Source organism: Asterias rubens, chromosome 9 (assembly GCF_902459465.1).
Source record: "Asterias rubens chromosome 9, eAstRub1.3, whole genome shotgun sequence".
Lineage (NCBI taxonomy): Eukaryota > Metazoa > Echinodermata > Asteroidea > Forcipulatida > Asteriidae > Asterias > Asterias rubens.
The window spans coordinates 10,880,916-10,907,306 of record NC_047070.1 but is presented as its reverse complement, the minus strand read 5'-3'; the positions used below and the strand labels follow the sequence as shown (position 1 = coordinate 10,907,306).

General features: G+C 38.7%; 1 protein-coding gene across 1 annotated transcript; it reads left to right on the top strand.

Moving 5' to 3' along the window:
• Positions 1-9,600: 9,600 nt before the first annotated feature.
• On the top strand, positions 9,601-25,439 carry LOC117295059 (cytochrome P450 3A29-like). The gene is made up of 13 exons (XM_033777630.1): positions 9,601-9,737; positions 11,561-11,654; positions 12,939-12,991; positions 13,978-14,074; positions 15,024-15,140; positions 16,496-16,584; positions 17,485-17,633; positions 18,654-18,790; positions 20,605-20,727; positions 21,230-21,450; positions 21,808-21,945; positions 23,074-23,236; positions 24,402-25,439. The coding sequence occupies exons 1-13, from the start codon at positions 9,667-9,669 to the stop codon at positions 24,471-24,473; spliced, it is 1,524 nt and encodes a 507-aa protein (XP_033633521.1). The 5' UTR covers positions 9,601-9,666; the 3' UTR covers positions 24,474-25,439.
• The last annotated feature ends 952 nt before the right edge of the window (positions 25,440-26,391 follow it).

The following is a 26,391-nucleotide window of genomic DNA, read 5'->3' as shown; positions in this document are numbered from 1 at the left end:
TTGAATCACTCAGACTGGCAAACCCACAACTCCAACAGACCAACTCACAACTCCGACAAAGGCTATCCTGTCCTATATATTGAACACCATAGACACAAGTTGTAGGAACCTTGAACAAGAGGGTGTGTTTAGATGCTAGGGTAATGAAAGAAGAACTGGTGTACAACGGTCAATGTTGGTTATTTTTCATTGGAAACTGTGGTGGAGGGTGTTGTCTTGTTTCTTTGTGGTGGGGATCAGGCATAGACAGCTATTGCCAGACTGCCCTTGTCCCATGGTGAACACGGTGAACTTGATGCTTGGGTGTTGCTGGTTGAGGTATCTGTATAGCATTTTGGGGGCTGATGGGTAGAGTCGGGCCACATCATCAGTTCGAATGAGCTCTTGTGGGAATTTGGAGAGGCAAAAACTGTATAAGAATACTCAATATTAAGGCATCACTGCTGGTTCGATTTGTTTAGCACCCAATCGTTTACTCTCAAGAGGGAGCAACGAAGTGCTGTGAGTAAATTGTAAACGCTGTTACTGCAAACAACTATGTAGTGCATACTGAAAATGTAGAAATATTGTAATTAAATGTCTATACATGTATTTACACGGTTTTGCATGTATCAGTACAACAATCAAGGGGCTAGAATGGCATAATTTATTTTATCCCCACTTTCGAAAAATGTAACTCCCCCCACAAAAGGGGCAGGAATAAAGACAGTTATTAATTTTTAAATAATTATTTTACTGTTATTATGTATTTTAGTCTTAAAGCTAAAAGAATGAGCAGAGAAAAGCAAATTTAGTCAAAATTAACATATTACATTTTTTACCCCCCACTTTCTTAAAAATACGACTCCGCCCACTAAAGGGGCAGAATTTAAGACAGTTATTAATTTTCAAATAATTATTGAACTGTTATCATGTATTTTAGTCTAAAAAAAATGAGCAGAGAAAAGCAAATTTAGTCAAAATGACATTCTTTTTTTACCCCCCTTCTTTCTTAAAAATATGACTCCGCCCACAAAATGGGCAGAATTCAAGACAGTTATTAATTTTCAAATAATTATTGAACTGTTATCATGTATTTTAGTCTAAAAAAATGAGCAGAATTGTTTTTCAAATAGTCAAAACTGACATATTAAATTTGTTACCCCCCACTTTCTTAAAACGTAGCCCCACCCCTAAAATGGGTGAGATCCAAGATGGGTCCAAGTCTTAAAATGATCTTTAGGGTGTATGTAACAACTGTAGGAAGTTTCATGCTTTTACCACAAAGTGCACAATTTGTCCACATATGGGCCTTAGCAGCTGGACTATTATCTTTCTCTTTGTAATCAATATTTAGGAAACACAGTGCCCAAGAGTTAGCTACATCAGTTTGCAAACAAGTAGTTATCCCCCCCTCCCCCCCGTTGGGTACTAAATACCCAACTCACAAGCGGTTGATAATTCGACCATCTTTGGGTAAAAGTTGGGTAAATTTTACCCATTTTTTTTAAGAGTGTGTTTACAAACCTGGGTCACGTTGGTTAAGGAAGTATACAACTATACCATCCCGACCAACCCAATATTCACTGCTTTGTTGTTATAATAATAATACCAACAACAACAACAAAATAGCATTTTTAAGGTGCCGGTTGCTAGCAAGTTCTGGCAGATTGAACACAGATAGGTCTTGAGGTTGTGTTTGAATGTTGACAGATCGGGTGTGTCCGTCCCTCAGCTCGTCTGTCCAGGAGTTCCAGAGACGCGGTGCGCAGCTGGAAAAGGCACTGTCTCCGTATCTTTGCCAGACGAGTTCTGGGAACGTAGATTTGTTATGTGTAATGAAGATGAAAATCTAAGGGCTTGTCTCAAGTTCCGTATATAATAAAGTTTTAGCAGATCTGTAATGTAGAAAATCCATGGAGGGCCTTGAATGTGTGAAGCAAGATTCATATATTTCTTTGACGTATTCCAGTTTATCGAATCTACACTCTAACTAATCTACACTTGACTGGAGACACTCAAACTGTCGATTTGTTTAAAAAAAATTAAGTAAATAATTCAACTTGAAAATAAATGTAGTTCCATACTAAAGGATAGCATGGTGTGCAGCAAAACATTGCTGAAAACATGTTATAAAAACATTTCCCAATTAAAAGAAATCACTTTAGTGACACATTTATTACTTGTTAACTGAGCAAACTGGCATTGTATTTGATAATGTTGCAAGCACTAAAGTATGTCTGTATATTTTGTAAAATAGTTATAAAATGTGACAAGTTGAGAAATGAATTGAAACCGTTACATAATAAAGTGGGAAATATATTGAGTCAGAGAATTGACTCTTAAAGGCAGTGGACACTATTGTTAATTGTCAAAGACTAGCCTTCACAGTTGGTGTATTTAACATATGCATAAAATAACAAACCTGTGAATATTTGAACTCAATCGGTCATCGAAGTTGCGAGATAATAATGAAAGAAAAAAACACCCTCGTCACACGAAGTTGTGTGCGTTTAGATGGTTGATTTCGAGACCTCAAGTTCTAAATATGAGGTCTTGAAATCAAATTCTTGGAAAATTGCTTCTTTCTAGAAAAAACTATGGCACTTCAGAGGTAGCCGTTTCTCACAATGTTTTATACCATCAACCTCTCCCCATTACGCGTCACCAAGAAAGGTTTTATGCTAATAATTATTTTGAGTAATTACCAATAGTGTCCACTGCCTTTAAGTGTAGATTCGTGACTAAAATTCTATCCACGTATCTACATTTTCTGGTCCATTCTCCTTAGCGTTGACCTCATCCAGCGCACTGTCACGTAGGCCTATAAACGAAAATATCAAATCCACATAAAAAGTGCATCATCATTTCCTTGTTATACTGATACGCCAAATGCAAAATGGTTGTTTAAGGTCGTGGGCAAACTGATTTGAATAACTGAGGATATCAATAGAGCTTCCTCCATGGGATATCCTATCATCCCTGCTCATTCCAGGTATAGATAGGCCTCCAGCCAAGGCCGATGACACTGTAAAAAAAAATGGCCGACATTCTGCTCATGGGCTTCACGGCAACACGGCAATGGACACGATTGTTAGCAAAACAATTTACGAGCAATGGAGAGATGTTGATAGTATAAAACATTGTGAGAAAAACGGCTCCCTCCGAAGTAACGTAGTTTTAGAGAAAGAGGTAATTCCCTTGAAATTTCTAGTCAATCGTTCAACTTCATTATGTGTAAATGAGTAGGTAGAGAAACAACTCATAGAATGGTCAAATCGTAGTTTGAATGGGATATCCTATCAGCCCTGCTCATTCCAGGTATAGATAGGCCTCCAGCCAAGGCCGAGGAAAAAACAGACCCACCTTCTGCTCGTGGCCTTCACGGCAACTAATTTAAAACCAAGACTGAACACGATTGGTGGATACTCAAAATGATTGTTAGCATATCAACTTATTTGGTAGAGGGTCAATGTACTTTTTGTAGAACAAAAAACACAATGTCCACAGATTTACATTAAACTTACATAGTTTGAAAATCATGATAGTAGAAAGCATGTCTCTGAAAATATTACTTGCTGAGGTGCTGTAGTTTTTGAGAAATGAGTAAAAAATGTCATGAAAACAATGTTCGTCTCAGTTATCTTGAAACGAAAATTATTTTAGCATGTAAAACGTATTTTCATGACTTTGTTTTACTCATTACTCAAAAAAACTACAGCAACTCAGCAACTAATATTTTCATGTACGATATCATTATCTTCAATATTTAATGTAAATCGGTGGACATTGTGTTTTGTACGGTGTTACAAAAAGTACCCTATGGGAGATGTTGATTAGTAGAAAACATTATGAGAAACGGCTCCCACTGAAGTAACGTATTTTTTGAGCAGGAGGTCATTTCTCGAGTCACTCATCAGTAATTAAAATACTTCAGACCCAAGCCTGATGACCTGGCGTTAAAAATTTTTGCTCCTCAAAATGGCCGACCGTGTTAGTTCGGTACGGTAACGGTAAGGATAATTTATTTGAAACCACAATCTACTGGATGCGTTATAAACAAATAGATACAAAGTTCGCAAAGTTTAAGGGAAACCGTGCAATTTCGAGGCATATTATTTGTGCGGATCCTTATACTATATATTTTTTTAATCGATCTAACCAAATGCACCTGATAACAAACGGTTTCAAGCGCTTTTCAAAGACCAACTCGCCCGATCCAAGGCAATGTGTCCATTTAAAACCAAGCAACAAATTTTTTGGGCTGTCCCCTACATCGCATTAAGCATATAGTGGGAGTGTCGTGGCCGAGCGGTTATAAAAGAGCACAAATTCAAACTTTGGTGTTTCCTATCAGCAGAGTGTGGGTTCGAATCCCCAACCGTGACACTTGTGTCCTTAAGCAAGGCACTTAACCATTGCTTCGTCCTTCGGATGTGACGTAAAGCCTTTGGTCCCATGTGTTGTGTAACGCATGTAAAAGATCCAAGTGCACTTTATCGAAAAGAGAAGGGGTTGGCCCCGGTGTTCCTGGCTGTGGCTGCTAAATGCGCCGTAGCACATTGTACCCCTTATAACGTGTTAATTGGGTCTCAGAATTCATCACTTCAATAACCTATATCTTTCTGAAAGTTTTGTATACACTCAGCGCCTTGAGTATCCTTGTTGGTGGATACGTGCGATATAAAGACTTCGACATTATTTTAAGACTTCGATATTATGACAACCTATAATGGCACGCACTCAAACATCCACCCCCCACACGCACACACACACACACCTGTGTTTGGGGTGTAAACCGAGGACTTCTCTTTGTTCTCCCATTGTTTGGACATAGTTTATTTTTCAGACGTCCCCATTGGTTTTGTACATGAAATCGAAATGAGGACGTCCTTGGTGTGACTTTTCCCGGATCCCCTTTTGTTAAAGTTCTCGGTTTGAATGCGTAGACATGCCAACACGAGTGTCTATAACCGCTAATATAACTGAGGGGTATCCTTCAACTGAAATACCCAGAATATGAAAGAGTGAATTTAAACCGTAGGATAGAAAATGGTACACTATAGAGGTTGTTATTAATTTGAAATAAGCTAGTTTAGTTTTGTTACAATTTGTGTAAAAATAGTCAATGGCCTGACGTTTCGACACTAGCAAAGTTTGTCTCGAAGGCTTAAGACTCTGCTAGGGTCGAGACACTAGGGTCAAATTTCATAGCACTGCTTAGCGGCCGATTTTGTGCCTACTGTACGATTTCAATTTCATATCGCTGCTAACCGCAAGCAGATGAAAAGGCATGCTAACCTTCCGGTGCTTACCACACGCAAATAAATTACGTCACAGTGCAAATCTATGGTAAACGCGTAGCCTTGCTCAAGGCAGTCGAATTGTTCACTCCGAAAAAAAAAACCGCCGCTGTATAAAAACCCATATTCACTGTGCGTAACATCGCACGACACGATGCCCCCGTACACTATCCGCATGCGGAGGCCGTCAGGCCGACAGCCTTGTAGGGTTTGTGTTGAAGCCACTGACCTCATTACTATAATAAGCGAAGAGTTCCCACGGTCAGCTCATTACCATAATGCCCGCGAAAGACGAGACATGTTTACATCACACACCACCATAGTGTGGCGAAAACTGCCTTGCGTTTTAGAATTAATTATAGAGTTGTTGAGACAACTTAAATGCTATCTCTTTATTTATAATGTCTTGCTAATTCACCATTATTGTAAGTTTAACTTCAGCTAAATTAAGTGTTCACACATTTGGTTGTGCGTATGGGACTGTGCGTTCGCGTGCGCTTTAAGCGCATGCTTACAAACTGCTAGCGCGCACGCTACCAAAATGTGTTTACATTGTCTTCTTAACGCTTATAAATTAACCAATCAGTTCTCTGGCTTAGGCAAGCTGCGTGCAGCGCGTACTTCTGCTAGGCTTTAAAAGGGGACGAAAACCAACCAGAGCTAGCTCAGTCGCTTCCAGACTATCCCTAGAGATCGCCACTCAAGACCTCAAGACCATTCAAGAACACACACACACACGCAAACGATGCTACTCACTTTATTGGCGAATCTCATTAGATTACTACAACACGAGCAGCCACGCTACCATGTATACGACTACGTGCGAATGATGAACCAGCGAACTGGTTGATTGCAGATTACCTTCAGTTAATACCGGTTAAATCAAGAGAGGGCGCTATGTACATTTTGTGATTGAACATGTATGATTAAATAAAATACACACTGTGTAGTTCCTTGCGGTTAATGTCAACCCTCTGTTTGAAACAGTTGATTTATTTCAATGTAATCCCCTAATATTATGTTTCATCCTTCCCCTGTGGCTTCTTCAGATTCCAGAGTGGCGGCTTGGTTAAATTCATAAGAACCATACCCCACCCCGGAATCGTTACTATAGGGTCCAAAGGTCGTGATAAGGGAAGTGCGTGATTGGACGTCAAAATTAATAATTCATTTGCCTCACATCCTGTGTTGTCTGCAATATTGGTCTGACGAAAGATATACATATTCATGAGCTGCATGCATATCCGAGAGCCTCCCCCATTTTTTCCACAAATGGACATTTTTCAATACAACACATTAAACCCGGAAGTTGAAATTATTTTTTCAATACAACACATTAAACCCGGAAGTTACAGACCCGACAAGGCTGTCGGCCTGAGGGCCTCCGCACGCGGTTAGTAGTACGAGTGCGGATGGCTTGTGTGCACAGTAGTCGTACGATGTGACAGTGTGTGTACGGGTGGGTCATGCGGTGTGATCGCACGCACCACGCACAGGGTATACGGGTGGGTTAACAGCGGCGTCTTTTCGGAGCGAATAATGTGACTGCCTTGAGCAAGGCTAGTAAACGAGCAATATGGCCACCCATTTTTTTCTGATAACCTGTGAAATATGCTTGCCCCTTACCAAATTTTCTGCTACAGTAAGCACGAAAACTTGCTTACCGTTAAGCAGCGCTGTGAAATTGGGCCCAGGCCATTCCATATTGTTTACATTTTACTGTAGGTCCGTTTTGGTTTGTAAGCAGTTTGCAACACTAATTCATCTTTCTCAGTTGAAGCATGGTTGTAGTTTGTATTACATCACTATTGCATCTATGGGCCTCGTCACATGAGGCAACTTTATACAGGTAAATGTTTTTATGGTATCCGATTGAAACAAGTATATCTCTTGAACGCCTATCAATCGTCTCCATTCTGTCACCGTTGTAAAGGTAAATCCAATACATACTTAAAAATTTGTAAAAAAAAAAGAAGATTGTTCATGTTCTTAAAATAAAAGCTCAAATTTTATGATCGTTTGTTTTCATCTCACCCGGTATACTGGTTGAGTGACCCTTTCTGTCGACTACAAATAATGCAAATCCTGATACTTATTATTAAAAATGAATGTTTTTGACAAAATACTATTAGAGGAGATAAGATATATTATTCTTCTGATAATCTTAAGTAAATATCTATTTACATCTTATAGGTTACTGAAGTATTATTAAGATGTATCGAACTAGGCCTAGTTATGATATCGTTCCAGTGCAGAAACTTCTGACTCTCTTCTTTACTTTATACTTGTAAAGAAAAGTGTTTGCAGAATGCGAAATGAAATGAATTTATACTAAAATATTGTAGTTAGAAATCTTTGCTAATCCTAATTAGAAATTAATGTTCCTCATACCACTGCGGGGAGAGCTCGAGTAACTTTGTCCACTTCTGCTAGTATTTAGTATTAGGCTCATGAGCTACAGTTTGGAAATTGGCTAAACAAATTTTAAAAAGGTTGTTCTGATTTCAAAGCTCATGAATCATATAATATGAATTGAACTCAATCTGTCAAGTCACAGCCGAACAACTGTTTCCAAGTCTATACTACACTACTAAAGTCCAGCAGCCGATTTCACAGATTTCACAAAACTATTTCTAACTTAGGATTAATCTTAGGACTTAAGACGAGTTAAAGTTGAGTGATGCTTTGAACCCATCATTAAAGGGAAGGTATACGTTTGGTTATTACTCAAAACAAATATTAACTTAAAAACTGACTTGGTAACGAGCATTGGAGAGCTGTTCATCATATAAAACATTGTGGGAAACGACTCCCTCTGAAGTAATGTAGTTTTTGAGAAAAAAAGAGGTTATTTCTCACTAAAATAATAAAAAGACTTCTAGCTAGAAGTCTTGTATTCCGATCTAAAATCGCACAATGTCGTTTACACCAGGTGAGAAGACGGGTCTTTGGCAATTACCAAACGTGTACCTTCCCTTGAACGTTAGGACGGGTTACTCGTCCTAAACTCGAGATTGGATTAATCCTAGCGTTTCATTAAATCGGCTGCAGTGTCCGTATACATTTGGTAATGACATAGTCATTGACAATGAATATAAATGGTATAAAAACTTACGTGGTAATAACTTAGAGCAGCTTGGATGTAAAATGCATTTTGAAAACCCTTTCACTTTCACAAAAGAAAGGAATATACATGCTTCTAAGAATGTGGTTTTCTATATTCTACCTGTGTATGAGTTTCGGCCATATCTAAAAAACGAGAAAAAAAATTAAATTAAATGTTGACAGATTAATTGTATTGTATTTACAACTACATTTTAGGATTAAAACAATGGTGCTAAAAGCTTAATAGGGTGTAACATTGCTTTTAACTAGTGCAAGGGGGCATTGATGTTGCTATCAAACCTCCTTTAAAACTTCCTTCCTTTAATCCTTCCATGAAACGGTAGAAATATTGTTGTTGTTGAACATTTTGTTCATAAGAATTAAACCAGATATTTTCTTACCAAAGAATGAGTAGAGCGATTTTGATTTTTGCAATTCTGGCCAAGTGTACCCTAAGCAAAGAGGGTAGACCACAAGTGGAGAATAGAATATTATTATAAAATTGCAAAAGGCCCTTTTCGAAACTTCGGCATTGGATTCAGCTTCAGGCTAGCTTGGCTTTCGGTTGTTTTGACAACTTTACGCGTGATGTGCATATAGGCGCTCAGGGCTTCAGACTAGAGGACGGATCCTGAAGCCGAATCAAAAGCCGAAGCCGTGGTTTCGAAAAGGGTCTTTGAACAACGAAAAAACAACAGACAAACAAGTAATAGTAATCCGCCCGGGCGAAATAGTAATCCGCCCGGGCGAAATAGTGGAGCCCGATTTTTTTTTCGGTATGTCCTATAAAATTATACGCTTCCGTAGTTTATACCTGTTTTTGTTAGACTTGTTGTATGATATGTCTGCCGGGGAGAGCGAAACGGCTCTCCCCTGCATGAGTGAGTCTCGCGAGATAGTTACAAGAAAGCCGTTTTGTTTATACCGCACTAAAACATTTAAATAAAACGACTTGTCCATAAGTCTATGTTTTGGCAGATGACCCAATTATAATACTCTGACCTGATTTTCTTTTAGCAGTAGGGAGTGAAATCAATGCATTGAGGTGTTAGACTTTAACCAGTCACCTGCGTGTCTTGGTTAGCATTTCTGATACCCCGTAGTTTGGGTGGTCGATGTTTTCGTTGACCTTTGCTCTTCTAGACACAACAGTACGGCACAACAGGGTGCCATAGATGGTTTACCTGTAGTTGGCTGGAATAATCTCTGCGCCAAGTACATGCACTATAACGCAAGGTATTTGTATGTGTTAGGTTCGTGAAAGTTAGGTTTAATCAAAATGGAGATTTTGGGAGTGGATCTGTCAGTTACGTGGGTTTTAGTTATCGGAATCGTAACTTTAGTCGCCTGGTGAGTAAACAAAAACTGTTGCTTAGATTAATGTATACGTTTTAGTGATGAAACAAAGTTTGGTGCAACATTTTGTAGTTAGAGATAGCAAAAGGTACGTGCGTGTGTCCTTGCTTTACGCCTGTATTTCAGTTACTGTGTAGCTGCGTGCCACTGTCCCGTGTGTAAAATTGTCACCAGAATAATTTCCACTGTAGGCTACCAACACGGGATTAGACCGTGGAAGTAAGTATCTGACCATGGAGGTAGAAGTTTTGCATTGAACCATAAGCCAAGGGCTTTCAGCTTGCCAAGAAACCAATGAAGAGAAGACAAGCCCAAGTGTGTTTCAGTTTGAGGTGCGAGGAACCCCCCCCCCCCCGTCCCTTCAGATAATTATTCCAGGGAAACTCCACACAGTCAGGTAGCGACTGAAACCCCCTCCACAAAGTGCCCCCGGTATGATTTGAATCAGGGTCCTAGATGTGGAAGGTGATGAAAAATACCATTACGCCAACCGGACCACCCGGCGCAATGCGTCCCATACAATAATACTAGTAGCACAATAACAGTAACCTTCCCCCCACCCCAATCTTCCTGAAGACTTAACGGTCGCAAACAGGGGGTTCCGAATTAACCCCGCATATAGGAGTAAGGTAAGTATCCGATTTCGGTGTATTCGGTTTTTGATTATTGCTTCAGTTATCAGTTTTATTATGTAACAAGCAGAGGGCTTTGAATCTAAAACACGTCACCGTCGAGATTGAGTCCATTTAAGTTTTTCTTTCTTGTTTTTCTCAATATGATTTATTGTACAATCATAGCTATATAGAGCAAACAGGGCCCCATTCCAGAGTGCAATGAACACAATGGGGGGGGGGGGGGTTCTTGTATGCTTGTACGTGGGGGGGGGGGGCCCTACGTGGGCACAATGCTTTGTAGCATTTGCACAAAAGCTCTGGCACTCAAGGTTATATGTATTCTTAAAGGGGGTGTACCTTTTGTATTTAATACTCGTAGAAATTTGTTTGGTAAACAGCGCTGGAGAACTGATGATATAATGAAGCGTTGTTTAAAAGATAATTATATCTGGTTAAGGGCACTTGAGAGCTACTGTTGGTAAAGAATGTTTAGAAACGGCATGCCCTTTAAACTAATGTAGTTTTAAACTAAAGTAGTTTTGTTAAAGGAAAAGTTGTCACCAACAAATTTTAAAGGTTTTACGCAAATTCTTTCTCGACCATCTGGAAGCACACACAAATAGTTTTTTCCCTTTCATTCATTGTTTTCTCATAGCTTCAATGACAAATCGAGCTCAAAGTTTATACAGATTTGTCAGTTTATGCATATTAACAGACAATTACCAAAGTGTATCCTGCGCCGTTAAAGATTTAACGTACCACTATACTTTAATGGCGTAAACGAAGAAATGCTCTGGGATTATGTATTGGTAAAGACATACACAATTAAGGACCATTTAAAGCAACATGGTGAGAAGCGCGCAGTACAGCATAGTGAAAGTATTTACTATTTTTTGAAAGGATTCTCGTCTTCGCAGTAATGCGTGGATAATTTGTTAAATACCGCAAGTATTTATGCTTAAACCGTTTACTGGTGACTTTTCTCCAGTCGTGAATGTTGACTATTAACGACTTTGTGTGCCAATAATAATTGGAGTCAGTATTTACGTGTTGGGGCACAATTCGTGACTTTTGTTAAGCGTATTGACGTCTATTTTTATGTAGGGTGTCCCTTTAGGGCCACCGTACAAACTATATGATTGCTTCGTCAACTTCACAACCCAAAACGTTACAATTCTGTACGTATTTTATGTCTATCTCCAGGTACGATTGGTGGAGTCATCAGTACTTTCAGCGACTGGGTATTCCCGTTGCTGACTACGTCCCAGTCTTTGGGAATATACTACAATGGCGACACGTACGTTTCAAAGTTATCATTATAGCCCTAACCCCTTAAAGCCATTATACGCTTTCGGCACAGAAAAAAATAAAATTCCACAGATTTACAAATAATTTACAGGGTTTACAGAAGGTAATGGTGAAAGACTTCTCTTGAAATATTATTACATGAAATGCTTTACTTTTCGAGAAAACATTAAAACAATTATCAATTCTCGTTGTCGAGAATAACGAATTTATTTTAAACACATGTCATGACACGGCGAAACGTGCGGAAACAAGGGTGGGTTTTCCCGTTATTTTCTCCCGACCTCGACGTCCGATTGAGCCTAAATTTTCACAGGTTTGTTATTTTATTAATCAGTTGTGATACACGAAGTGTGGGCCTTTGGACAATACTTCTTACCAAAAGTGTCCAATGGCTTTAAACTCGGAAATGCACGTGCTCAGAATTACGTTTAGCTATGGAAAATTACCGGGGGTCGATTTAAAAAAGGTAGTCCTAAATTAGAACGAGAACTATTTGGGAGTTATTAAAAACTTTTACACTGTAAAAAATAATTAGTCAAAGCGACTTTAGTAAGTCATTATAAGACATCACTTTGAGTGATGACTAAGTCTTATGTTACTATTAAACTAACGTCGTTTTTACAAATTATTTTGAACAGTTTGATTTGATTATTTTGATATCCCCTTTACAGTCCATACGGATGAAGGATATCATCCATCAGAAGCCTGGCTGGTAGAGAGCAGAAAGCACTACCTCCACAAATTTCTGAAGAAATCATGATTATGTTTCTTGCTAAGAGGAACACGTTGCCGTGGAACGGTCCAGTTGTTCTTTGAAAAGCGTCTGTAACCGTTTGTTATAAAATGCATATGGTTAGCAAGATGATTTAATAGTAGAATACAATGATCCACACAAACTTTCCTCGAAATTGCGTGGTTTTCCTTTTACTTTGCGAACTAACACGGTCGGTCATTTATGGGAGTCATAATTTGACTCCCATAATGGCCGACCGTGTTAGTTCGACGGGGTAAAATGAAAACCACGCCATTCCGAGTGATTTGTGTGGAGCATTTTATTCTACTTTAAAATATCTTTCTAATCATATGCATTTTATAACAAACGGTTACAAACGCTTTTGACCAACTCGACCGATCCAAGGCAACGTGTTCCTTTAAGGACAATAAGGACAATCCCACCAAACTTAGGCAATACATCGTTCGAATATTAATTATGCAAGCCATAAAAGACCAAAATGTATGTTTGTTAACTACGGTTTTTCTTCATACCAAACAGGGATTTCATCATACCTTTGCTGATTTCGCGAAAAAGTATGGCAAAGTTTTCGGGTAAGACCTTTAGGGAGTCGCCATTCATTGTGATTTAATTTGTGTCTAAACAGAATTATCGAAGATTAAAGTATAACATCAATTTAACACAAGTACTTACACTGTGTTAACAAGTACTAAAACGATTTAAACATGGACGCCTTTTTAAGTACTTAAACACGTTTAAAATAATTAAACGATTTTAAATCAAGTACTAAAACGATTGTAGTCCCGAAACATTTGTTTGCATCTTATTAAAATAGTTTAGCGGGTTGTCGGTCCCAAGGCGTATCTAAAACCAATTTACTCCTTGATGACGACAGTAATGGTAAAGTGTCTTGCTCAATGAAATGCGTGTCTTACGTGGTTTCAAAACCACTAAAGACTCGACAACCCGCATTAGAGTTCTTCATAACATTATGCAGCAATGTTTAACATGCATGAATTCTAATTGCTCCGAGTGCTAAAACACAAGAGATATGCTTTCCAAGCGTGCCATATTGATTTCAAGCTCATTTTTTTTTATAGGCAGTGGACACTATTGGTAATGACTCAAAATATTTATTAGCATAAAACCTTACTTGGTAACGAGTAATGGGGAGAGGTTGGTAGTTTAAAACATTTTGAGAAATGGCTCTCTCTGAAGTGAAGTAGTTTTCGAGACCTCAGATTTAGAGTTTGAGGTCTTGAAATCAAGCATCTGAAAGCATACAACTTCGTGCGACAAGGGTGTTTTTTCTTTCATAATATCTCGCAACTTCGATGATCGATTGAGCTAAAATGATCACAGGTTTGTTATTTGTGAGATGCACCAAGTGAGAAGACTGGTCTCACATGACACTTACCAATAGTGTCCAGTGTCTTTAAGTGCCTAATAAACAGCGATAAGATGTCCGTGTTTCGTTTGTTTATTATTGGGCCACATAGTCTTTGACAATAACCAAAGTTGTTCTTGTGATTTTCTAAATTTGTTTGTGTTCTGGTGTCCCCCCCCACCTTTTTTTTAGGATGTATGATTTTAGGAAACCATTGTTGATTGTAACTGATCCTGAGATCGTGAGGAATGTCTGCATCAAGAATTTCTCCAGTTTCAACAATCGTAGGGTAGGATTTCATAATATTTGGTTTATTCTTTAAAAACAAAATTCCCATGGCAATCAGAGGTCGAAAGACTGGAAAACATACAGAGATTAAAAAGTACAACACAAAAATCACTATTACAAATTTAAGACATAATATTTGGTTAAGGAGAGTTATTTTTTTACAGTAATATATAAAACAAATTTGTTTTAAAAGTTGTGGAACAGTAACCTAGTCCGGTACATTCTCAATGCCATCTTAAAAGCAGTGGACACTATTTGTAATTACTCAAAATAATTATTAGCATAATACCTCACTTGGTAAACAAGTAATGGGGAGAGGTTGATATAAATTTAGTATAAAACATCGTGAGAAACGGCTCCCTCTGAAGTGGCGTGGTTTTCGAGAAAGAAGTAGTTTTTCCACGAATTTGAATTCGAGACCTCAAGTTTAGAATTTGAGGTCTCGAAATCGAGCACCTGAAAGCACACAACATCGTGTGACCTGGGTGTTTTTACTTTCATTATTATCTCGCAACTTCGACGACCAGTTGAGCTCAAGTTTTCACAGGTTTGAGATACACCAAGTGAGAAGACTGGTCTTTGACAATTACCCAAAGTGTCCACTGTCTTTAAGAAAGTAAGAAGATGATCTCAAAAGCTCATACAAATCCGCATACTATTTCAATTCGGTTGTTAGCAAGGCGTATGAGGTGAGGGAGAGGGCTTTTTCTATTAGCGCTCTGTTCAGCATTGAAGATGTCAGGGTTCCGGATTTCCTATAGTTGGCGACCCACTATTACACCTCTGTGGCCCAAATCGACTGTTTTCGTTTCCCCACCAGTTTTCCTGATCCCAGTGTCCGAAGGCCTTTAGACTGGTTTTCGTGTAGAGTTGGTGGCATAAAGACAAATTTACCAAAAGCGGACGATCTAACAAATTAACTGTTGCAAATTAACTGTTTTCTATTGCAGAAGTTACCACTACGTCAGCGGCCTTTAGATAAGGGCTTAACAATACTGGATTTCCAAGATTGGAAGGATGTCCGTAACGTCATTACACCGTCGTTCAGTGCGTCTAAAATGCGTCTGGTGAGTAGTAACTAGACTGGTCCCCTGAAAGACTCTGGGTATCGGCTTTACTCATCCAGTGTTTTAATTGGGAACAACATTGTGTCACAGTCATAGAGTTAAATGGTTACAGAGGGAGGATTAGCTGCGCGTTACGCAAGCAAAAATATGAACGTTTACGTCAGGATATGTTGTTGTAAAAAATCTCACGTTTTAAGCATAATGTGAAGTTACCATTTCTCACGTCAGGTACTTACTGCAGACGTCATACGTGAGCATGAAATAAGCCCCAAGTGGTGGCGTCACCTAGAAACGACACAATTTTCTTACGTTTACGTTCACGTTTTTGCTCGCGTATGGTGCAGCTGAACCTCCCTGTTGATGTTTTAAATGTAAACGTGTACATAGAATTTGACTGGGAAATTAATTCGGGATCAACGGTACATCCGTACCACGTGACCGTCGGGATCTTGACGAGCCTCTAAGTGTGACGTCAGTTGTGAAGTATTAAACATGCATGGGTCAGACTAAGGCCATGTCTAAAACGGCGACTTCGGCTACAGCTATACGGCTAGACACTGGCAGACGCTTGCTGATCTAGCCGTAGCTCTAGCCTAAGTCGCCGCTTCGGACACGGCCTTAAACCGGATCCGGAATACCGGAGTTTCTGTTTCACTGCACAATGTAGAAATCCGGGACGTAGAATTCCACATTATTTTATTGACCAGATCCATCCGAACGGGTCATGATGACATATTATGTATTTTATCATGTGAGGGCAATACCGAAATAAATGTTTTTTATTGAACTTGGATTTGAATTTGAATTAATTATGTAGCCCATTCTGACTTCACCCTGAACATCTGAAGTCACAATCTGAGGCTCGCGCCAGAGTTCTTCCGAGTCAACTCGTTTTTTCGAACATCTAAAACAACTTGCATCTATGAAAGCACAAACAAATTGTGCAACAAGTGCGTTTTCCTTTTTTTTTTCTTTTTTTTGAGCCAAACCAAAATATTCACTGATTTATTTCGTGCAGGACTTTAGATACAACAAGTGAGAATACTGGTCTTTGACAATATTACCAAAGGTGTAAAGTGCCTTTAAAAGGCAGTATTAATTATTGAGTCACTATTTGCAGATCTTGTATTTCGACACACCCAATCACTTTTTATTCACCAATGACATAGCGACTGTTAATTGATATATGAGTAACATTGATATAACTGCTACATCAGTGGTTTTCAAACCGTTGGTCAAGAAGAGCATAGTATGCACATTACTGAGAACAATGACTTTTCCAGCAAGTCTGCTGCCACCAAGCGTCCCACAAGTTGGCTCCCTATTAGTGAGTTAAATTAATGTTATCTCTTCAGATGTCTGTATTGTTAAATGACTGTTGTGATACTTTGGTTGGAAATATCAACGAAGCACACAGTGGGGGGAAATCTGTCGATTGTAGACGGTGAGTCAGATCATGTTTCTTTTATATTGTTTCTTTCCCTTTGATTTTGTAGTAGTGGTTGGTGTTTTCGTTATTGTTTGTTTGTTTGTTTGTTTGTTTGTTTGTTTGTTTGTTTGTCGGGGTGTTTGTTTGTTTGTCTTTTGTTTTGTTTTTGTTTGTTTGTTGGGGTGTATGCTTGTTTGTTTTTTTGTTTGTTTGTTTGTTGGCGTTTGGGTGTTTGTTTAATAATAATAATTTGGGGGGCTAATTATCCATACTCGCAGCTAAGAGCTGAATTGCGAAGGACGCGGCTACACGTGTTCGAGAAGCTGGCATTCAAGGGCACCTTTGGCTGCAAGCCACATCAACCCATTATGACCATGGAGCACAGCCAGAGATCTTTTTTCTTTGACTATTCTCTTGCAAATTCGATTACCATTTGAGCCAAAATTTTCACAGGTTTGCTATTTTATGCAAATGTTGGGGTACACCAAGTGAGTATACTGGTCTTTGACAAATACCAAACGTGTCCAGTGCCTTTAAAGCCATCGGACACTTTCGGAACAGAAACAAATAAAAGTTCATAGATTTACAAATAAGGTACAGAAGGTAATGGTGAAAGACTTCTCTTGAAATATTATTCCATGAAATGCTTTACTTTTTGAGAAAACATAAAACAATATCAATTCTCGACATCGAGAATTACGGATTTATTTTAAACACATGTCATGACACAGCGAAACGTGCGGATACAAGGGTGGGTTTTCCTGTTATTTTATCCCGACTCCGATGACCGATTGAGCCTAAATTTTCACAGGTTTGTTATTTTAAATATAAGTTGTGATACACGTGTGGGCTGTGGACAACACTGTTTACCGAAAGTGTCCAATGGCTTTAATAAACAGGTTTTTTTAACTGTAGGATATTCGGAGGTTTTTCTATGGACGCTAGTGCAAGGTGTGGATTCGGATTGGAAGTGGATTCACAGAAAAACAAGGATGATCCATTCATCAAACATGCCAAGAAGGCGGTTAATTTCAGCTTCTTCAAACCAGCCTTACTACTTTCCGGTGAGGACACAATAATTATTATTATTTTTTTTTGTGAAGGAAACCCTAACTAGAACTGCTAGCAAGAACAATTAAGTTAAAGGCAGAGGACACTATTGGTAATTGTCAAAGACTAGCCTTCACAGTTGGTATATCTCAACATATGCATAAAATAACAAACCTGTGAAAATTTGAGCTCAATCGGTCATCAAACTTGCGAGATAATAATGAAGAAAAAAAAACACCCTTGTCACACGAAGTTGTGTGTGTTTAGATGGTTGATTTCGAGACCTCAAGTTCTAAACTTGAGGTCTCGAAATCAAATTCGTGGAAAATTACTTCTTTCTCGAAAACTATGGCACTTCAGAGGGAGCCGTTTCTAACAATGTTTTATACCGTCAACCTCTCCCCATTACTCGTCACCAAGAAAGGTTTTATGCTAATAATTATTTTGAGTAATTACCAATAGTGTCCACTGCCTTTAAGGAGAATAGACGAGAAAGTGTAGATTCGTGAGTAGAATGTACGAGCCGAAGGAGAGTACATTGTATTCACGAATCTACACTTTAGAGTCTGATCTCTGACTGAAACGTTTTGGTTATGTAACAGTTTCAATGAATTGGATTTCTCAATGGTAACAAAACTAGTTAGTCTATCCAACTTCTATCTAATTCCGTATACGTCGTCAAACGGTGGTGGGTCACCAGGTCACATTTTACTATTTTACTATTTTATATAGGCAGGCATATTTAAGTGCTTGCACCATTGTCGAGTACAACGTCAGTTTGCTCAGCTAAAAAAAATGTGATACTAAAAGTGTTTTTTTTCTCAACTGGAAAAATGTTTTTGTAAATTCAGCTACGTTGTGTTGCACTTCATTCTATCTTTCAGTTTGGAAAGTTAGTTTGAAGTTGAACTATTTACTTAAGTTTGTAATGAATTTACACGAAGTGTAGATTCATAAAAGTAGTCTAAACTTTTAACATCATTTTGAATCACATCTGTTTTTGATATTATATGTTATGTTTGTTTCGCGGGTAGCCGTCTTTCCGATCCTTGGGCCCGTATTTGACTACTTCGACATTGGTGTTTTTGATACCAGCGCGACTAAGTTTTTTTCTGACGTAACAAAGGACGCTTGTAAACTTCGCAAAGAGGAAGGGAAATCTGCTCCTAAGGTAATAACATGTAAAACGATGCAGACAATCATAAGAATGGGAGACTTTGGAACGCTAGGTGGCAGCAGACTTACCAGGTAAATTGTCATTGTTAACATAATTCTGAGCATGCGCGCATTACCGAGAACAACTGATTTACCTGGTAAATCTGCTGCCACCAAGCGTCCCGAAAGTCCCTCAATGTCTGCAATTGTTATCACTGTTTAGAACAGATTTTATTAATTTCTAGCAAAGACGCACCTGGAGTACGATTTTTGTTATTCATATAACCTCTATTATGATAATCTTTGATGTAATGTGATTACGTAAAAAGATATCCGTTTATGGCCCCAAATTTAAATTTAAGAATCTTTCTGTCAGTAACATGTCTCAGATTTTGTTTTCCTGGTAGTCTTTTTTTCCCTCTGTTGACATAATTATTCACACTGAATTTTCGTCGACATCTCAATTTGACGCGACCAACTTCACGGGTTAGTTGTCAAGGGTTGGTTTTATTGTACATATCTACATTTAATTGGGTTAAAACAATCAAACGGTTCCAAAACCTTATTTACATTTATTTTAAAAACTATATAAGGCTTTACAAAGGATCGTGGTTAGGTACAATGAGTAGTGAAGAGAAGACAGGAGTTGAGAGGTGAACACTTAATCGGGCCGCAGAGCAATATTTCGCACTGGGCTAACCAGGGCCCAAGTTCATGGAGCTGCTAAGCACACAAATTGGCTTAGCATGAACTTTTTTCCTTGAAAACAAAACGCCAGGATTACTTTCAAAACTTCCATCTGTTGCTTGATTGCTTGTTACTCGTATTCAGCTTTTGTTTGCTTATTCTAAAAATCAAGTTAGTGGAAAATTGGGCCGGTGTAAGGGCCCCATCCTGTTTTTATCAAGGCAAAATTTTCATGCTTAGCAAATTGTTTCCTTAGCAGCTCAATGAAATTGGGTTCAGGAGGGTAAGTCGAAGAGAGCAGACTAGAGAATAATCAAGAGTACGGGTAAATAGGATGTTTGTACATTGGTTAGCGTGACATGGTCAACGAGGGTTGCTACAGAGGTCATGTAATAATTAAGGGAATCAATGTGTGGTGAAGAGGTTTTCAACTAGTGGTATAAACCCGCCGAGGCCTGGTTCTTGATAATTTTACCGAGACGAAGTCGAGGTAAAATTGAAGTTGAGGTAAAATTATCAAGAACCAGACCTCGGCGGTTTTATACCATGCACTAGTTGAAAACCGATTCAACACACTTTGATATTCATAAATACATTTTCACTCAAAAAAATCAACACTTTTTGGTCAAAAAGTAAAATAACCGCAAAAATGATGATTGTTCAATGATTTCTTTCAACACAACACCCCTCCAGCTATGAAATGGTAAGGCCCTCGGGTAAACAACTCCTTATAAGGAGATTGCTGCGTGCATCGCTCGTATCGCGTGATGTGGCACAACCGTTCCAGCCGTTGCTCTCGACCAATAGGTATGAAGAAACTGTCTAATAAGCACAGGTGTAACCCTCGCGTGTCCCGCCCATGTTTCAACACTTTTTACCTGTGTTATATCATCCGTTCAAACACCTCCACGTGATTCCCTACTGACCAATCAGAATGGATAAACTGTCTTAGGTATTTATGAATAACCCGTGAATGTTATCTAGTCCCTGACAGCCAGTCCAGACACCTGTGTCTGGTGGGCATTGTAATTGGGACGGGTTGTGAGCATGGGCCGGGTGGTGGACATGAGAGGCCGTACAAATCACAAGCTTACAATTTGTTTGACTTTGGAAAAATTGACTATTTGTCTTTATTTTGTTCAGCGTGTTGATATGTTGCAGTTGATGCTGAATGCTCATAACGACACAGATGAAGAAAGGACAAATGTTGCCAAAGAGGGCGTTTCTAACCGCAAGGCTTTGACAACTGAAGAAGTTATGGCTCAGGTGATAAAGAAATGTGTTAACGTTACGTTTTTTTTGTGTTTTTATTTTTAACGAGAAACCAAAATGTATTTTTATGCACAATTACAGTACACTTGTTGTCTATGGGTACCCAAGAGAAATCCACATTTAACATCACAGGGTGTTTAAAGGCACTGGACACGTTTGGTAAATGTCAGAGACCAGTATTCCCACTTGGTGTATCCCTACAAAAAGATATTCAAAACGCAGGTACATTGTTATCCAACCAGAATGTTATATTGCTGCTATTTGGACCTAACAAACCTGTACAACATTGGGCTCAATGGGATACTTTCAGGACGCTTGGTGGCAGCAGACCTACCAGGTAAAATCCATTGTTCTCGATAATGTGTGCACGCTCAGAACTACGTAAACAATGGAAACTTACCTGGTAAGTCTGCTGCCACCAAGCGTCTCAAAGTCTCCCATTGGTCATCGAATTTTTAAGAGAACAATCTTCATGTGTTTTTAAATCCCCCTCAAGGGTGTCATATTTTTCTTGGCCGGGTACGAAACTACGAATGCTCTCCTAAGCTTCGCTGCGTACGCCATGGCAACTAACCCAGACATCCAAGAAAAACTGCAAGCAGAGATTGACAAGAGCGCCCCCACACGGGACAGCCTAGGCTATGACGTCATCGCCAAGATGGACTACCTCGATAAGGTAGTCAGTGAAACTCTGCGCATGTATCCAGCTGGAACAATGTAAGAAAATATTCAACCCCAAATCGCTGCTGATATTGCAAATGTTTTCGTTTTTTAATGTTATATTTTATTACTTGCATTGCGATTTTGAAGATTGTGTCTGTTTCCTTGTCAAAACATGATAAATCATGATCGAATCCCTTGCGATATTCTGTCTGTAAATTTAATGTTTTAACTGTAAATTTTGTAAATTCAATGTAATTTTGCCTATGGCAACCAACCATGAATAGGCATAATAATAATGATAATACTGCCACTTCAGAGTTTTACTAATATTCGGTCGTCCATGCTATACCAGCGTGCTTGGTTTACTAAAAATGGATAAGTCTAAAAATACATTGTATGTTTTGTCTTTAGATTTGATCGCGTGTGTAACGAGACCATCACTTATGAAGGGTTAACGATAGAAAAGGGAGTTGCTGTTGTGGTGGCCGTATGGCCAATTCACCACAACGAGGAGTATTGGCCAAACCCATCTAAGTTCGATCCTGAAAGGTGAAACAATGATCCAGAGTTTTCTCTGCTTTCTTTTACCATTGCATCACATTTTTGAAGTGAAAATTTCAATCTCTTGTCCTAAAGGGTGTCAGTATCACTCATTTGATAGTGAAAGTCAATATGTATCACTTTTTTTGAGTGAATTTGGAGCAACCTTCACTCTAAATCAAGTTGAAAGTTTCGCTCGTCCCTGGCGCCTTGCCTTAACCATAGGCGCTCGGATGAGCAGACGTATAAAGCACGCTCGTTGGTACCCCGTAACTGCTCAGTCCCATCATGCATCACGCTCACACTGCTATGCACTGAACGCATGACGTACTTCCTGCATGGGCAAGAATCTACCCAAGCTGACTAGCCCATCTAAGCGGTTCGGGATAGCCTTCAGTTTAAAAAAACATGTTTTTCTTCTAAAAAGAGTTGTCCGCCATATGGCTCTTTGCAAGAGTGGTATGGTGGACAAAAGAGAGGGTTTCGCTCTTGTACGTTAAAGGCCAAGTAACACTGCAGCGATAACGTAAACGATAACGATCACAACGCAAAGAGAACGCATTCTTTTGGTTGAACTGCTGCGAATAGAATACGCCCACAGAATACGCCCACGCTCATTCAACCAATCGAGGGTGTACATTATCGCTTTCGTTCTCGTTATCAAGGCCTGTGTTAACGGCCTTATAGGGAAGGTACACGTTTGGTAATTACTCAAAACAAATATTAACTTAAAAACTGACTTGGTAACGAGCGTTGGAGAGCTGCTGATAATATAAAACATTGTGGGAAACGAATCCCTCTGAAGTAACGTAGTTTTTGAGAAAGAGGTAATTTCTCACTAAGATATTAAAAGACGTCTGGCTTAGAAGTCTTTTATTCCTATCTGAAAGCACACACATTCGTCCAACAAGGTTTTTTTTTCTTTCATCAATTTCTCGCAACTTCGATGACCGATTGAGCCCAAATTCTCACAGACTTGATATTTTATGCTTATGATGGGATACACCTGGTGAGAATACTGATCTTTGACAATAATACCAAACTTGTACAGTGCCTTTGAGAGAGTAGTTCTTTAATTTCCTCACAGTCCCTGTCAAACTTCAACCTATTTGTTCATTGTGTGTATTTTTCCAACAGGTTTAGTGCCGAGAACAAAGAGTCCATACAACCCGGTACTTATTTGCCCTTTGGTATTGGACCTAGAAATTGCATCGGCATGCGATTTGCCTTGCTGGTAATTAAAATGGCACTGGTACGTGTGATGCAGAACTTCCGGTTTGAGGTCAGCCCGGAAACTGAGGTAAGTGTGGTAACCAAAAGAAAACCAAATGGCTTTATACTATGCGAGATTTTTGTCTTTCTGCAGAAATTATTTTGAGTCTTTTGAACGTCCGTGTTAAAAAGTGCGCAAGAGTCCATTTGGGAGGTTGTTATAAAACCCTGAATGCTGGCAACTTCCAATGCTTATCTCAATATAAGTCATTTATAAATACCTCAGAAAGTTATTCGCTATTCCTATTGGTGGAGAGCGCATCACGTGGGGTGTTTAAACCATTGATAATGACCAGTGTTTATGACCGGTTGTGAGCAGAACAGTTTATTCATTCCTATTGGTCGAGAGCAAGGGCTGCAAAAGTTGTGCCACATCACGCGATACGCGCGACGCGCACAGCAATCTCCTTATAAGGAGTTGTTTACCCGAGGGCCTTACCATTTCATAGCTTGAGGGGTGTTGTGTTGAAAAAAATCATTGAACAATTATAATTTTGCACTTTTTTTTTAACTTTTTGACCAAAAAGTTTTGATGTTTTTTGACCGAAAAGGTATTTATGAAAGGGAATCAATGTGTGATGGTGAAGAGGTTTTTAACTAGTGGTTTAAACCCACCGAGGCCTGGTTCTTGATCATTTACCTCGACTTCGTCTCGGAAAAATTATCAAGAACCAGGCCTCGTTGGGTTTAAACCACTAGTTAAAAACCTCTTCACCATCACACATTGATTCCCTTATTTATCGATGTATAAACTATTTCTTATAAGAACTCCACAGTATTTCAATTAGTCATCGTATTTCATCAGTCCAGGGGTGGACCCTTGTATGGAAGTGGTCAGGTGTGTCAAACATTATAATTAATACAAGAAAGAAAGCTCGTTTGTTTACTATATAATGGGGAATTTGAGACAGCGGACCAGTCTATGTTGTAACAAATCCAGCAGGTAAACGGCCTTGGTCTGGCTACTCAAGTCTGATGTATATTTGTTTCTCAAGCGTATTCTCTTAGAATTTAGGGCAAAATAGAATACTAACTGAATTCATACACAGAGTAACTAACCCAAAAATGTTTGATTAGCCAGTTGCTAACTGGGAGTTGTCAGGTGCACCTTGGAAAATGTGATAGCCTATAAATAATAATAAAAAACAGTTTTACCGATAACATGATTTAAAACATATCACGTTGTATTTCAGATTCCTCTTACACTTGGCAGTACTAATTTGGCCCCGAAGACTCTGTTCGTGAGATTTGTCCCACGAAAGTAAAATAAAAATGTTGAAGTGAAACGGATTTGCCTGGATTTGTTCGTGTCCTGCTGCGACAACGGATACTTATACACATGTATAAGAAAGGGAGGGTTGAGCTTTTTTTTTCAATGCCATGACGGTCTCGGGAGCAGTGGTTATGTCATCAACGTTGTAGCTGCCCAAACTTTAGTGCCTACTCATCTTTGGACATCACCTGCGTGACGTTCATGGAAACACCAAAGTGTCTACCAAACCTCAAAGTGGCCAATTAAAGCTTCGTTTTCATGGACCACGTCTATGGAATGGACTCGGGCAGTCTGTAAAATCAAAGTCCTCTGTTGGCCGATTTAAAACCGCTTTCAAAAACCATCTTATCTCCCAGTATATTTAGCATAGTTTACATGTATTTTGTCTTGGTTTAAATGTGCTTTATTTTGCTTGGTACCTCTTTTATTAACCGTGTCGTAATGTTGCATATGTCCGTCTGATGTCTACTACAGCTTATGTCCCCTCTGTTTGTTTGTCTGTTTTTGTTTCATTGTTTTGTTTTGTTTTGTTTTGTTTTGTTTTGTTTTGTCTTTTGTATTTTGTTTTGCTTGTTCTTTCTTGTTTACTTAAGTCTATTTTTGTGTGTGTTTAAGGCATTCCGTTTATAAGCTTCGGCTTCCTGGGCAGGGTAATGCCTCCACGTATTAGTTTTATTGTATCTATTGTTTTGTTTTCTTATTAAGTGATTACCCTTTGTGGACATGTTCGTTGAATTGAATTGAATTGAAGGCATACTGATCGAAAGGTCGAAATGGTACGCATAGGTGCTTTCCTGATTGTATAGCAGTAACTAACAAGTTCAAATTTATTTTATCTAATTCGTCTCTTATATTTCACATTGTAATGACATCGGCATCCTTGCAATCGAATGTAAAAAAAACAAAAAAATATGAAAAACAAAATAATAAATAGTATTGACTATAATTAATAACATTATTTAAATCACTTGTTCTCTTGTTTTTAACATGCAGTTAAATGTTTTTATTGTTTTGTAAAGATGCTTTTTATATTGATCCTTGTAAATGTTTTGTAATAGTTTTGATGAATGCACTGTAAATAAGAAATAAATCATAAACAAGAATGCTATCATCACCAAGTTTCACATAAAGCAAATAAAAATTGTACGATCACAAAATGTGATATTAATCTATTCCATACAAAAATTACTGATAGCATATATTGTAACTTAAAAATACAGAATGGGATACCTTTGAATGCAAGTTGGCAGAAGACTTACAGTAAATTGCCATTGTTTATGTCGTTCTGAACATGCTCCTAATATTTCTGTGGAACAATGGCTTTAGGTGGTAAGTCTACTGCCACCTAGCATTCAAAAGTATCCCCAAAAGTACCCGAAAGTCTCCGATTGACTTTAAAGGCAGTGCACACTCTTGGTACATACTCAAAATAATTATTAGCGTTAAAGCTTACTTTGTAATGAGTAATGGGGAGAGGTTGGTAGTATAAAACATTGTGAGAAACGGCTCCCTCTGATCGAAGTGACGTAGTTTTCGAGTAAGAAGTAATTTTCCACGAATTTTGTTTCGAGACCTCAAGTTAAGAATTTGAGGTATCGAAATCAAGCATCTGAAAGTACACAACTTCGTGTGACAAGTTTTTTTTTCATAGTTATCTCGCAACGACCAATCAAGCGAACGTGTTCCGTCGACAAGGGCGTCTAATTTACAGAAAGGACGGTTTTGCACGGGGCGGACATGATTGCATATGCAAAACCATTGCATAGAGGACATATTTTGCATGCAGACGCCTTGCATGGGCCTTTGTATACGTTTTTGTGCTCTTTCGGATTTCAACCCTATTTTAATTTTTCATTTCATTTTGCGATATCAGCTTCCTATGAGTTTTAAAAACAATTTGGATTTATAGG

Coding starts and splice junctions, on each gene's coding strand:
- LOC117295059 (XM_033777630.1), top strand. CDS start 9,667: ATGGAGATTTTGGGAGTGGATCTGTCAGTTACGTGGGTTTTAGTTATC. Junction 14,075..15,023: donor CCAGTTTCAACAATCGTAGG/GTAGGATTTCAT, acceptor TTTCTATTGCAG/AAGTTACCACTACGTCAGCG. Junction 21,451..21,807: donor ATGTATCCAGCTGGAACAAT/GTAAGAAAATAT, acceptor TTTTGTCTTTAG/ATTTGATCGCGTGTGTAACG.